General features: G+C 40.2%; 1 protein-coding gene across 2 annotated transcripts in view; it reads right to left on the bottom strand.

The window, feature by feature from the left end:
* Nucleotides 1–686: 686 nt before the first annotated feature.
* Nucleotides 687–12,551, bottom strand: part of LOC133628541 (activated RNA polymerase II transcriptional coactivator p15-like) — a 42,353-nt gene continuing 30,488 nt past the window's right edge. For both annotated transcript variants that reach the window (XM_062016849.1, XM_062016850.1), the window contains exons 4-5: nucleotides 3,697–3,805; nucleotides 687–1,059 (exon numbers count right to left, since the gene is read on the bottom strand). In XM_062016849.1, coding sequence (XP_061872833.1) covers nucleotides 980–1,059; nucleotides 3,697–3,805 — 189 coding nt within the window. In that variant the 3' untranslated portion in view covers nucleotides 687–979. The remainder of the gene's footprint in view (nucleotides 1,060–3,696; nucleotides 3,806–12,551) is intronic.

Raw genomic sequence — 12,551 nt, 5'->3', positions numbered from 1 at the left:
GGCTGGGTGGACAGGGCAGAAGCATGATAGCCAGACATTTTGGCTAAAGTAATTTTAACCCTGTTTAATCTATGTTACAGCCTAGTTTAAGCATTGCTGTTTACACAGTACTCTGAAATGAAGAAAAGCCCTACAGACAGGTTAACTGTTCTTTCCTATAAACTAACTAGCCAGTATGTATTCAATGCAAAGCTTGAAAAAAATACCTAATAACCACATTTTGAGCTTTTAAATATTATTTTACTCTGAGGTATATGTCTATTACTATAGAAGTTTATGCATCACATTCCAAAATCTAGGGTTCAAGAATAAATGCTAAATGTATTTTCTAAGTCAAGCAAGCTATAGAAAAATGGGAAGAAATATTGTGTGGCTTGCATTCAAGGGCTTTTGTTTAGCATAACACTTCATGCAAGTGATGCAAAAATGCCTATATACTCAGGAATGTTTACATCTGAAAAAATATGGTAAATTAGCAAATACAGTATTTTAAATTATCTACAAAAATGTGTTTTACCAGGTGTTCACTGTTTTTATCAAGTCTTAAAGCAGAAAGCTATCAGGGCAATACCAAAGACTATGAAATAAAAAAAAAAAAGGAGATATTTTAAGAAACCACAAAAACAAATTCATATTAACAGTTAACTAAACTGAAACTAAAACAAAGACTAAATCTATTAGGTGGCCTTATCAGCAAACATTTTCAATCAAAAGGCCATAAATACCTATGCTTTACATATTATTTGACATTTTTTATACCATGAGGTGAAAGTAACACATTTCCTTTTAGTAAAGTATACACAAATAGTCTCACTCAGAATACACTTTTAATGCACATTAAAAAAGTATTCATCTTACAAATCGTTTTGCAATCCAAATATACAATAGCTTGGAAAACAATGTTTTAGAAAACAAAAGCCAATGTAAAAAAATCACTTAAAACAACAAAAATTGTAAAGGTTTCTGTATGGCTCTGTATTTATAGTTTTCTTACTGCATCATCAATATCAGAAATCTGTTCCTTCAGCTGGTTCCACTGTTCTGGATTTAAAGAAATACCTGAAATGCATTAAAAATAAATACTTAGGATAAAAAGAAAACTGTAGTAGGGGATCTTGAATAATTATTGTCAAGGCTGGTTTCATACACAAAGTCTACGTAATGACTATTAATGCTTAAGCTACCTTAAAGTGTAACAACCATCTAAGTTACAAAGTTAAACTGCTCATTTGGAACATTTCAGTTTAACTTTAGACTTTAGCTTTTCTCTGGACAAGTTAAACTTATGAAGAAAATTAGTGCAGTAAAACAAATTCATTCACAAATATTAGGCTAAACACAGGAAGTGAAATACAGCTCTGGCCTTGATAGAAGGCAACGCAAAAGAAATGCAGGAAATCAATCATAATTCTGTTGACTCTTAAAAACCATACCTCTGTGGACTGAACTTCTATGCACTTTCAAAGTACCATAATACTGGTTTTTTTTTCCTCCTGTTTCTTAAAGCACTGTGAATAACACGTACTATAAGCAACATTTTGGAGAGACTCTATTTCGCTTCCTAGCATTCACAAGACAATGTTGAAGTTATTTTTTCACTTTAAGTTCACTATAGCTTCTAGTGACAATCTCTAATTATTCAGTGCCCCACAACCCAACTCCTCAGTTCTAAATTTGTACTTCCTCAAGTTCAAGTCCAGGTACATATTTCCTATGTGCTTTAGTCTCTTCATTCTTCCCCTAAAATCTCTATGCCAGCTCTATGCAAGCACAGACTCATAGGTCTACCTCCATACTCCCTCCAGCAAGGCTCTTCTACTATTTACCCCTACTCTTTCCCCCTCAGTGATCAGGCTTCCTTCATTGCTTTCTCCCTGTAGGTGGAGCAGGATCTGAAAACAGGTGAAATTTTGAATTCCATTTTTGGGGCTCACCATCTCTGTCTTATCAGAGCACCACTTATCAGAGCAGTGAGCAGTCTCCACAGAGCTATTCTAAGCAGTTTTCTACCAGTCTTTAGAGGGCAGGTTTCTTCTGAAAACAGTTAGGCCAGGTGTACTAACCATTATTAGAAGATCAAATGTCATCAAGATATCCCTGAACGAGATATCTGATAAACTAAATGTAGTTCAGACTTGCTGTTGGAAACAATCTGACACAACAATTCTTAACTGTTGGATTTTTTTTCCCTATATTTTATTACACAATTTCAACTATTCATACTGTTTTCAGCATAGCCAGATAAGTGGCTCATAAGTGCATCAATGGAACATTAGACTCACTATATCAGACTAATATTAATTTTATCCCAATAAAAAATCAGATCTTTTTGACACATCAATAAACATTTCTATCCACATCATGTAATTTTTGTCACTTGACATACCCATCAAGTTTCATTGCAGTTTACCACTCAAACTGCATATAGTTCTGATTTCCACCTCAAAACACAGCAGTTTAAAATTCTTAGAAATTGGAGCAATTTTTTCTGTTAAGTAGCAGCAACGTATCAAACCAATAAATTTTCCTGTACAATACTGGTACACCTGTTCATACAAATCTATTCTCGGTGGTTATTTAAGAGCTGTTGAAAACATTTCTCAAGCTTTCCAAACCCCTATTTTCTCCTAGACACACTAGGAGAATGTTGATTCTACATTAAATGTCTTCAATCTCCGGAACAGGATGTTTCATACTTACCTCTTTCCTTGGTGCAATGTGAAAAATGATTAAAAGTAAGCTTTTCTAAAAGAAGTAATGAGACATTAAGGAGAGTACTACTACTACTACTACTACTACTACAACTATCCTCACATCCTCATCTTGTAGGTGGCAAAATTTTGAAAATGGTTCAGTGAAGACATGCCATCAAAGTAGGTAGTAAGGGAGTAGCAATTAAAGGTACAATGGTTTGTGTTGCATTGCAGATTAGAAGCACAATACCAAAACTTGAACACTTGAAGTATTTTCACCTGAACCAAAATCTTGAAATATTTTTTTACAAAATAAGTCACATTCAATATTTTAATTATTTTAATAAAAAATTGATAGAAACTGAAGATCATAATTGTTTTAAAGAAATTTACATATCATTTAGAATAGAAAAGAATAACAAATCTTTTTAGTGACTTTTTTTGTATCATAGAATGGTAGGGGTTGGAAGGGACCTTTAGAGATCATCTAGTTCAACTCCCCTGCAGAAGTAGGTCCACCTGGATCAGGTCGCACAGGAATGCGTCCAGGCGGGTGTTGAAGACCTCCAAGGAAGGAGACTCCACAACCTCCTTGGGTAGCCTGTTCCAGTGCTCCATCACCTTTACAATAAAATAGTTTTTTCTTATGTTTAAATGAAACTTTCCAGTTGTAATAAAAGCAAGAAATTGAGTTAACTTAATCAATGGGAAAATGTGTGGCTATGTATATAACTCATACCAAATTTCCTTATATTTAATGCCTTGTTTTCCATAAATCATGGGGGATCCATTTAGGAAAACAGACTCAAGCAAATGAAACCACTTTGCTTTTGTTTATAATCTATAGATATAATTATTCATTTGTTAAAATATAAATTATTAAAAAGTAAAGATATTACTCTGAAATACCATGTAGTACAAAGTATAAAAATCTGATACACAAAGTTCTCCATCAAACTGCAGACAATGTTATAATACAAAATAATACAAAGCAGAACAATACCTTTTCTGCCAGGCTTCATTTGACCTTCTTGATCCATCCAATATTCTCTAATATCAATTAAGACCTTCCCTTTAAAGTCACGAACGCTGACATATCTCATTTTGCCAATCTGTCAAAACACATATTATGATATCTTTTAGATATTTTACATATTACAGTATTCCCTTTTCCCAGCAATATCAGATTAGACATGTGACATTGCACATTGCAGCTTATTTTAGACACCAGAGAAACAACTAGATCAAGATGATTCTATGATGAGCTTAATCCAGAGTAGTCAGAAAGCAAAAATAAGTAATGACAATATAAATGGATGAATGACTTAAAACAGTTGAATATTCAATACTCAATGCAAAAGTGTCACTCCTAGAATAAAAATACCTATAGTCTGAACAAAATCTACTAATTCACTGTTTTCTGAAATGAAATTTTGCCTCTATTATAACCATCTTTGTTAGTAGCAGTTGTAAACATACAAGGAAGGAGCTCTACTCCCAAATCTAAATTTCATTCCATTCCATATGTACAGAAATAAAATTAGATATCACATGAGATAAGCAATTTCTAGAGGGTTTGAGGTGGTTTTTTTTCTTTTTCCTTTTCTTTTTTTAAACATAGTAAATACAGATGGAAACAAAAGTAAGCCACCAACTGTCCCATGTCTGCTCCCAAGTCCTCATGGCACTTCATTGGAACTATGGTTAAAAGAATATCGCACTGTAACAGATGTTCCAAAAAAACCCATCCAAATCTTTTAAGTCTACCAGCATGTAGCACAGTATGAAATGACTTTGGAATTTATTCATTTCATACCACAATGTCTTAACTGAATTATGAGGACTTCTTTTTGTTTAAGATGAGAAAAAAAAGGCAGGGTGAGGGAAGAGAGGCAACAGGCACAATAAAAACTATGCATTACACTATATATTTAGGCTTTATATTTTTTTTTAAATTTCATAAAAATAGTATTCATTCACATAAATTCCAAGTATATTGTGAATTTGAGAATAAGAAATTATAATAAAAACACAATCAGATACAATTAATGTAAAAAATTCTTAGTAATCTGTATGCACCTTCTGGATATACTTTATGAACACATTATAAAGTAAGCAATTTTAAAAATAAAATATTCCTTCCTGATAAAACATTAGTTTTAGTTTTCAACTTCCTTAATTCTTCCACTTCGACATAATTTAACAGGGGGGCAAACACATCTTAGTAGCATTAAGTCTGACTAGAAAGCATGTACAACTCTCCAACTAAAATCATCCAGATGTTTAAGTCATAAAAATTGTTATTTCACAAAATATATATTAAAGGGTATTCTTTATGTTTGCTTAAAGTATTTTTATTCTAATGCATATCATATTAAATTAACTCTAAAAATTATTTTAAAACAATTTGGATGTCTTTAGATAACAAGCTTGAAACAGATGTATTCGTACTTCAAAGTCTTCTTTAAAATGAACAAATTTATAAGATAGTATTTTGTGACTGATTTATTAAATACGTTCAGAGTGCTACAAATTTAATATCTAAAAATAAGGTAGCTCAGTTCTTTCAGACTGAACATGATACTATGCCAAAGTCTGTCAGCACTGCTGGCATAGGATATCCTAGACAGCCTATATAAACATTTTTTGTTTTACCCTATAATGCTTCAGTGACTTCTAAGGTCACCTATAAAACAACTTCAAGAAGTAGTACTCTATAATATCATTTTTTATAGGTCTATCAAATAGAATTACTGAAAAGTAATTCTAGATTTGCTCTAAGAAATAAAACCTGATACAATACAGGAGATTACAACCGCAAACAGAGTAAAAAGGTTTAGGATTTGACTATTAAAGATCATAGAATCATTATGGCTGGAAAAGACCTTTAAGATCATTGAGTCCAATCACTAACCTAACACTGCCAAGCCATCACTAAACTGAACCATATCCCTTAGCATCTCACCTATGTATTTTAAATATCTTTAGGGATGGTGACTCTACCACTTCCCTGGGCAATCCATTCCAATGCTTGGCGAAAAAGTTCTTCCTAATGTCCAACCAGATGCAACCTGAGTACATTTCTTCTTCTATCATTCATTACTGGAGAGAAGATACCAACTCCCACTTCACTATACTTGCCCTTCAGATAGCTGTAGAGAGTGATCATATCTCCTCTAAACCTCATCTTCTCTAGGCTAAATAACCCCAGCTCCCTCAGCTGCTCCTCATCAGATATCTTCTCCAGACACTTCAATAACTTTGTTGCCCATCTCTGGACATTCTCCAGCACCTCAATGGCCTTCTTGTAGTAAGGGGCCTAGAACTGGACACAGTTGGCCACTGCTGGCTCATATTCAGTCATCTGTCAATTAACATCCCCAGGTCCTTTTCCGCCAGACAGTTTTCCATCCACTCTGTCCCAAGACTGTAGCATTGCCTGGGGTTGTTGTGGCCCAAGTGCAGCACTTGGCCTTGTTGAACCTTGTTCAACTGGACTCGGCCCATTGATTCAATCTGTCTAGGTCCCTCTGAAGAGTCTTCCTGTCCTGAAGCAGGTCTATGTATCTTCCCAGATTGGTGTTGTCAGCAAAATTACCGAGTGTGCACTCAATCGCCTCATATAGATCTTTGATAAAGATGTTAAAACTGAGCCCTGAGGAACACCACTGGTGACCGATCGTCAACTGCATTTAATTCCATTCACCATCACTCTCTGGGCCCGGCCTTCCAAACAGTTTTCCACCCATTTCAGGGTAAGTCCATCCAAGCAATGGGCAGCCAGTTTCTCCAGCAGGAATTTATGGGACACTTTGTCAAAGGCCTTACTAAAGTCCAGGAAGACCACATCCACAGCCTTTCTCTCATCCACTGAGCAGGTCACCTTGTAATAGAAAGAGATCAGATTGGTCAAACAGGACCTGCCTTTCATAAAGTCATGTTGACTGGGCCTGAACCCTTGGTTGTCCTGTATATACCTCACAATGGCACTCAGGATGATCTGCTCCATAACCTTCCCCAGCACTGAGGTCAGTCTGACAGGTCTGTAGTTCCCGGGATCCTTCTTCTAACCCTTCTTGTAGTTGGGGATCACATTTAACATCCTCCAGTTCACTGGGACCTCCCTGGTGAGCCAGGACTCCTGATGGATGATGGAGAGTGGCTTAGCAAGCACTTCCATCAGCTTCCTCGGCATCTTTGGGTGGACTCTGTCTGGCCCCATCGACTTGTGTGAGTCAAGATGGAGCAGCAGGTCCCCTTGGACTAAGGGGGTTTCGTTTTGTCCCCTGTCTCTGTCTTCCGACTCAGGTGGAAAAGTACCCAGACAACAGCTGGTTTTACTACTGAAGAGTAAGGCAAAGAAGGCTATAAGTTTCTCAGCCTTATTCTCATCCTTGGTCACTAAGCTTCCCTCTGCATCCATTAAAGGGTGAAGTTTCCTTTTCCCTCCTTTTGTTGCTGATATCAAAACTTTTTTTAATATCTTTTACAGCAGTGGCCAGATTAAGTTTGCGTTGAGCCTTGGCCCTTCTAATTTTCTCCCTACATGACCTCACATCATTGTAGTCCTCTTGGGCTGCCTGACCTTTCTTTCAAAGATCATAAATTCTCTTTTCCTCCTGAGCTCCAGCAGAAGCTCCCTGTTCAGCCAGGACAGTCTTCAGCCCCACCAGCTCATGTTCTTGCACATGAGGACAGCTTGATTCTGTGCCTTTAAGATTTCCTTCTTGAAGAATGTCCAGCCTTCCTGGACTCCTTTGCCCTTCAGGACTGTCTCCTAAGGGACTTTGACAACCAATCTCCTAAACAGGTAAATGTCTGCACTCTGAAAACCTAAGGTAGCAGTTCTGCTGATCCCCCTCCTTGGTTCTCTGAGGATCAGGAACTTTCATGATCACTATGCCCAATCATCACATCTCCCACAAGACCTTCTTTGTTCACTAACACCAAGTTCAGCAAGGAACCTTCCCTTGTTGGCTCTCCCACCAGCTGCATGAGGAAGTTATCTTCCACATACTCCAGGAACCTCCTGGACTGTCTCCTTTCTGCTGTGTTGTTTTCCCAGTAGACGTCCAGTAAGCTGAAGTCCTCCATGAAAACAAGGGCTAGCGATCCCAAGAGTTTTCCCAGCTGCCTAAAGAACATCTCATCTACCTCCTCATCCCAGCTGGGCAGACTCCTAACATGACATCCCCCTTGTCCTTCCTTCTACTTCTTACCCATAAACACTTGACCCTATCCTCACCATCACTGACCTCTAAACAGACAAGACACTCCCTAACATAGAGGACTACCCCTCCAACTAAGATACTGATAATACTACATGTATTAATCCAACTACAGTAAAGCAAGGAAAAATAATACAAAGTACACATCACTTAATCAGTAAGTCTACCTTAAATGTAAACAATTCCATCTGAAAATGCTGAAATTAAGTTAGATTTTACATCACTGTCTAGATTTCAGCTGAATGCTCACATTAAATTTCAAATTTTTAGTTGAACTCTACGCAAAACAATTGTCACTGCTAAAAGCTTTGAATAGTGTGGTAGTTTGAGCCTGGCTGGATGCCAGGTGCCCACCACACCGCTTTATCCCACACCTCCTCAGCAAGCCAGGGAAGGGGAGAAAATAAGATGGGAGTCTCGTGGGTTGAGATAAAAGCAGTTTAATAAATAAGCAGCAAAGCCGCGCGCGCGGGAAGCAAAGCAAAAGCAGATAAGCTGTTACTCTCTACTTCCCATCAGCAGCGATGTCCGGCCACCTCCCGAGAAGCAGGGCTTCAGTACGCGTAGTGGTTGCTTTGGGAAGGCCAGAAATGAATCTCGCCTCCCCTTCCTGCTCCTCTCCCCCAGTTTATATTACTGAGCTGACGTCATATGGTATGGAATATCTCCTTGATCAGCCTGGGTCAGCTGTCCTGGCCATAGTCCCTCCCAAGATCATGCCCACCCACAGCTATTGCTGAAGGTGGGGAAAGGAATGCTGGAGGGACAGCCCTGATGTTGTGCAAGCGGTAGTCATAATATTGATATCAACAGTAAGCACAGCACTGCAGGAGCTGCTGTGGAAAATCACTACCATCCCAGACCCACTACAGTCTCCACCCCTTATTCCATACCATTTATGTCATGCTTAGACAAACCATCTTAACAACCCATATACATTCTTATACACTCTCGTTAACCAGTACTCCCACTCTTCAACAGACAAACATCATTCTTGTATTCCCTCTTGCATCTTGCATCAAACAAACAAACAACATTCTTATATCTTTCATCCTCTGTAGATGTTCACTGGAGCAGGTCATAACTTCTGTCTCATCTATCAAGATGGATATCCAGGCCAGGGGAAACAGTATGTTCAGTGTTGGGCACCAGCACCGGCTTGGTTTGTCCACTTGTCCGGTTTTTCTTGCAAAGTTCATCTACAACAGATAACTCACATAACAGGTTATTTTTCCCCCAAGGTTAAGTCTCCTTGAGGTACACATCGAGTTTCCCCATCCTTTCTCATCACCCACCAAGTACACGCAGACCCTTGAGCAAAGACAATCCCACGAATGGGTTTGCCCTTTCCCATGGGAGGTGCAACCCATACTGCCTTCCCCAGCCATTTCCCTGGGTGCACTACAGGGACCTTATCTCCTCCCACAGTATGCAGTGGTTTTGTTTGGGCAGGACCAGGACGGTTAGTTGAACCTCTGCTATTGACCAGCCAAGTGGCTTCTGCTAAATTTTTATCCCACTGCTTCCATGCCCCATTGCCCAGTGCTCTCAACATGGTCTTTAGTAACCCATTATATCTCTCAATCTTTCCAGAGGCTTGTGGGTGATAGGGGATGTGGTATATCCACTCAATGCCATGTTTCTTTGCCCAGGAGTTTATGAGATTATTTTGAAAATGAGTTCCATTATCTGATTCAATTCTTTCTGGAGTGCCGTGTCGCCACAAAACTTGCCTTTCAAGACCCAAGACAGTATTTCGGGCAGTGGCGTGGTTTACAGAGTATGTTTCCAACCAACCGGTAGTTGCTTCCACCATGGTGAGTATATAACGCTTGCCTTGATGTGTTTGTGGTAGTGGTCAAACATAGTCAATTTGCCAGGCCTCACCATACTGAAAACCCAGCCATCGGCCTCTGTTCCAGGGAGACTTGATTCGTGTGGCTCGCTTGATTGCAGCACACGTTTCACATTCGTAGATGACCTGTGTAATGACTTCCATGGTCAAGTCCACCCCTCGATCACGAGCCCATCTATATGTTGCATCTCTTCCCAGATGTCCTGATGTTTCATGGGCCCATCGAGCTATAAATAGCTCACCTTTACGCTCCCAGTCTAGATCTACCTGAGCTACTTCAATTTTGGCAGCTTTATCTACCTGTTGGTTGTTCCATTGTTCTTCATTGGCACGGCTTTTTGGCACGTGAGCATCTACATGGTGTACTTTCAGAGTCATGTTTTCCACCCGAGCAGCAATGTCTTGCCATAATGCAGCAGTCCAGATGGGTTTACCCTTGCACTGCCAGTTGGTCTTCTTCCATTGCTGTAGCCATCCCCATAGAGCATTAGCCACCATCCAGGAGTCAGTATAGAGTACTGGCCACTTCTCTCGTTCTGCAATCTTTAGAGCTAGTTGGATAGCCTTCACTTCAGCAAACTGACTTGACTCACCTTCTCCTTCAGTGGCCTCAACAACTCGTCGTGTGGGACTCCACACAGCAGCTTTCCACTTATGATGATTTCCTACCACGCGGCAGGATCCATCAGTAAACAAAGCATAATGCCTCTCATCTTCTGATAGTTCATTATATGGTGGTGCCTCTTGGGCACGAGCTACTTCCTCAGGCAATGCTCCAAAATCTCTGCCTTCTGGCCAGTCCATGATTTCTTCCAGGATTCCTGGGTGATTAGATTTCCCCAACCGAGATCGTTGTGTAATCAACGCCATACACTTACTCCATGTAGCGCTGGTTGCATGATGTTTAGAAGGGGTTTTCCCTTTGAACATCCAGTGTAACACAGGCAGACGTGGTGCCAAGAAAAGATGAGCTTCTGTGCCAATGACTTCTGAAGCAGCTCGAAGTCCCTCATATGCTGCTAGTATTTCTTTTTCAGTTGGGGTGTAGTGGGCTTCTGATCCTCGATATCCTCAGCTCCAAAACCCTAATGGTCGACCTCGGGTTTCTCCAGATGTTTTCTGCCAGAGGCTCCAGGTGAGAACATGCTCTCCAGCGGCAGTGTAGAGGATATTCTGCACATCTAATCCTGTATGGATGGGCCCAAGGGCGACTGCACGAGCTATTTCCTCTTTAATTTGTTGAAAAGCTTGTTGTTGCTCAAGGCCCCACTCAAAACAGTTCTTCTTTCTGGTTACTCTAAAGAGAGGGCTCACAAGCTGACTATAACCTGGGATATGCATCCTCCAGAATCCCACAAGGCCCAGGAAAGCTTGTGTTTCTTTCTTATTAGTTGGTTGAGACATAGTCGCTATTTTATTCACAACATCCATAGGCACATGTCGACACCCATCTTGCCATTTTATGCCCAAAAACTGTATCCCTTGTGCAGGTCCCTTTACTTTGTTTCTTTTTATAGCAAAACCAGCTTTTAGGACAATCTGTATTATTCTTTTCCCTTTCTCAAACACTTCTTCTGCCTTGTTGCCCCATACAATTATGTCATCAATGTACTGTAAATGTTCAGGGGCATCACCCATTTCCAGCAGAGTTTGGATTAGACCATGGCAAATAGTAGGACTATGTTTCCACCCCTGGGGCAATCGATTCCAGGTATATTGGACACCTCTCCATGTGAAGACAAATTGTGGCCTGCACTCTGCTGCCAATGGAATTGAGAAAAATGCATTAGCGATGTCAATCATAGCATAGCACTTGGCTGCTTTTGACTCCAGTTCATACTGGAGCTCTAACATGTCTGGTACAGCAGCACTCAGTGGTGGTGTCACTTCGTTCAGGCCACGATAGTCTACTGTTAACCTCCACCCTCCATCAGATTTTTCCACAGGCCATATGGGGCTATTAAATGGGGAATGAGTTTTGCTAATTACTCCTTGAGCCTCCAGTTGATGAATCAACTCACGGATGGGAGTCAGGGAATCTCCTTTTGTGCGATATTGCCTCCGGTGCACCGTCCTGGTAGCAATTGGTACCTGTTGCTCTTGAACTCACAGCAATCCCACAACAAAAGGGTCTTCTGAGAGGCCAGGTAAACTAGAGAGTTGTTTGATTTTCTCTGTATCTACAGTGGCTATACCAAAAGCCCATCGATACCCCTTGGGGTCTTTGAAGTACCCTCTCCTGAGGTAATCTATGCCAAGAATACAAGGGGCCTCTGGACCAGTCACAATGGGGTGTTTTTCCCATTTGTCCCCTGTTAAGCTCACTTCAGCCTCTAATACAGATAATTCTTCACATCCCCCTGTCACTCCAGAGATCCAGACAGAATCTGTGCCTCTATACCTTGATGGCATCAATGTACACTGTGCCCCTGTGTCTACTAAGGCTTTATACTTTTGTGGGTTTGATGTGCCAGGCCATCGAACCCCCACAGTCCAGTAGATTCGGTCATCCCTTTCCTCCTCCTGGCTGGAGGCAAGGACCCTCTATTTCTGTTCTTCATCAGAGTATTCGCTATCTGATCCTTGCAATTGCAGACCTGAAGTCTCCTCATTGGCATCGAAGGAAGTAGTTGCAGTTCTTCTATGTCTTGGAGATTGTTGATTGTCCTCTTTTGTTTTGGCAGCCACTATGCTGACAGCTCTCTTGGGTGGTCCTCTTTTAACAGCTGTCTTCCCCCTTAGTTCACGTACACCCGCTTCCAGCTTAAAAGTGGG

Source organism: Colius striatus, chromosome W, assembly GCF_028858725.1.
Source record: "Colius striatus isolate bColStr4 chromosome W, bColStr4.1.hap1, whole genome shotgun sequence".
In the NCBI taxonomy this organism is placed as follows: domain Eukaryota; kingdom Metazoa; phylum Chordata; class Aves; order Coliiformes; family Coliidae; genus Colius; species Colius striatus.
Note: the sequence above shows the minus strand (reverse complement) of the source record. Positions and strands in the feature narration are given on the sequence as shown.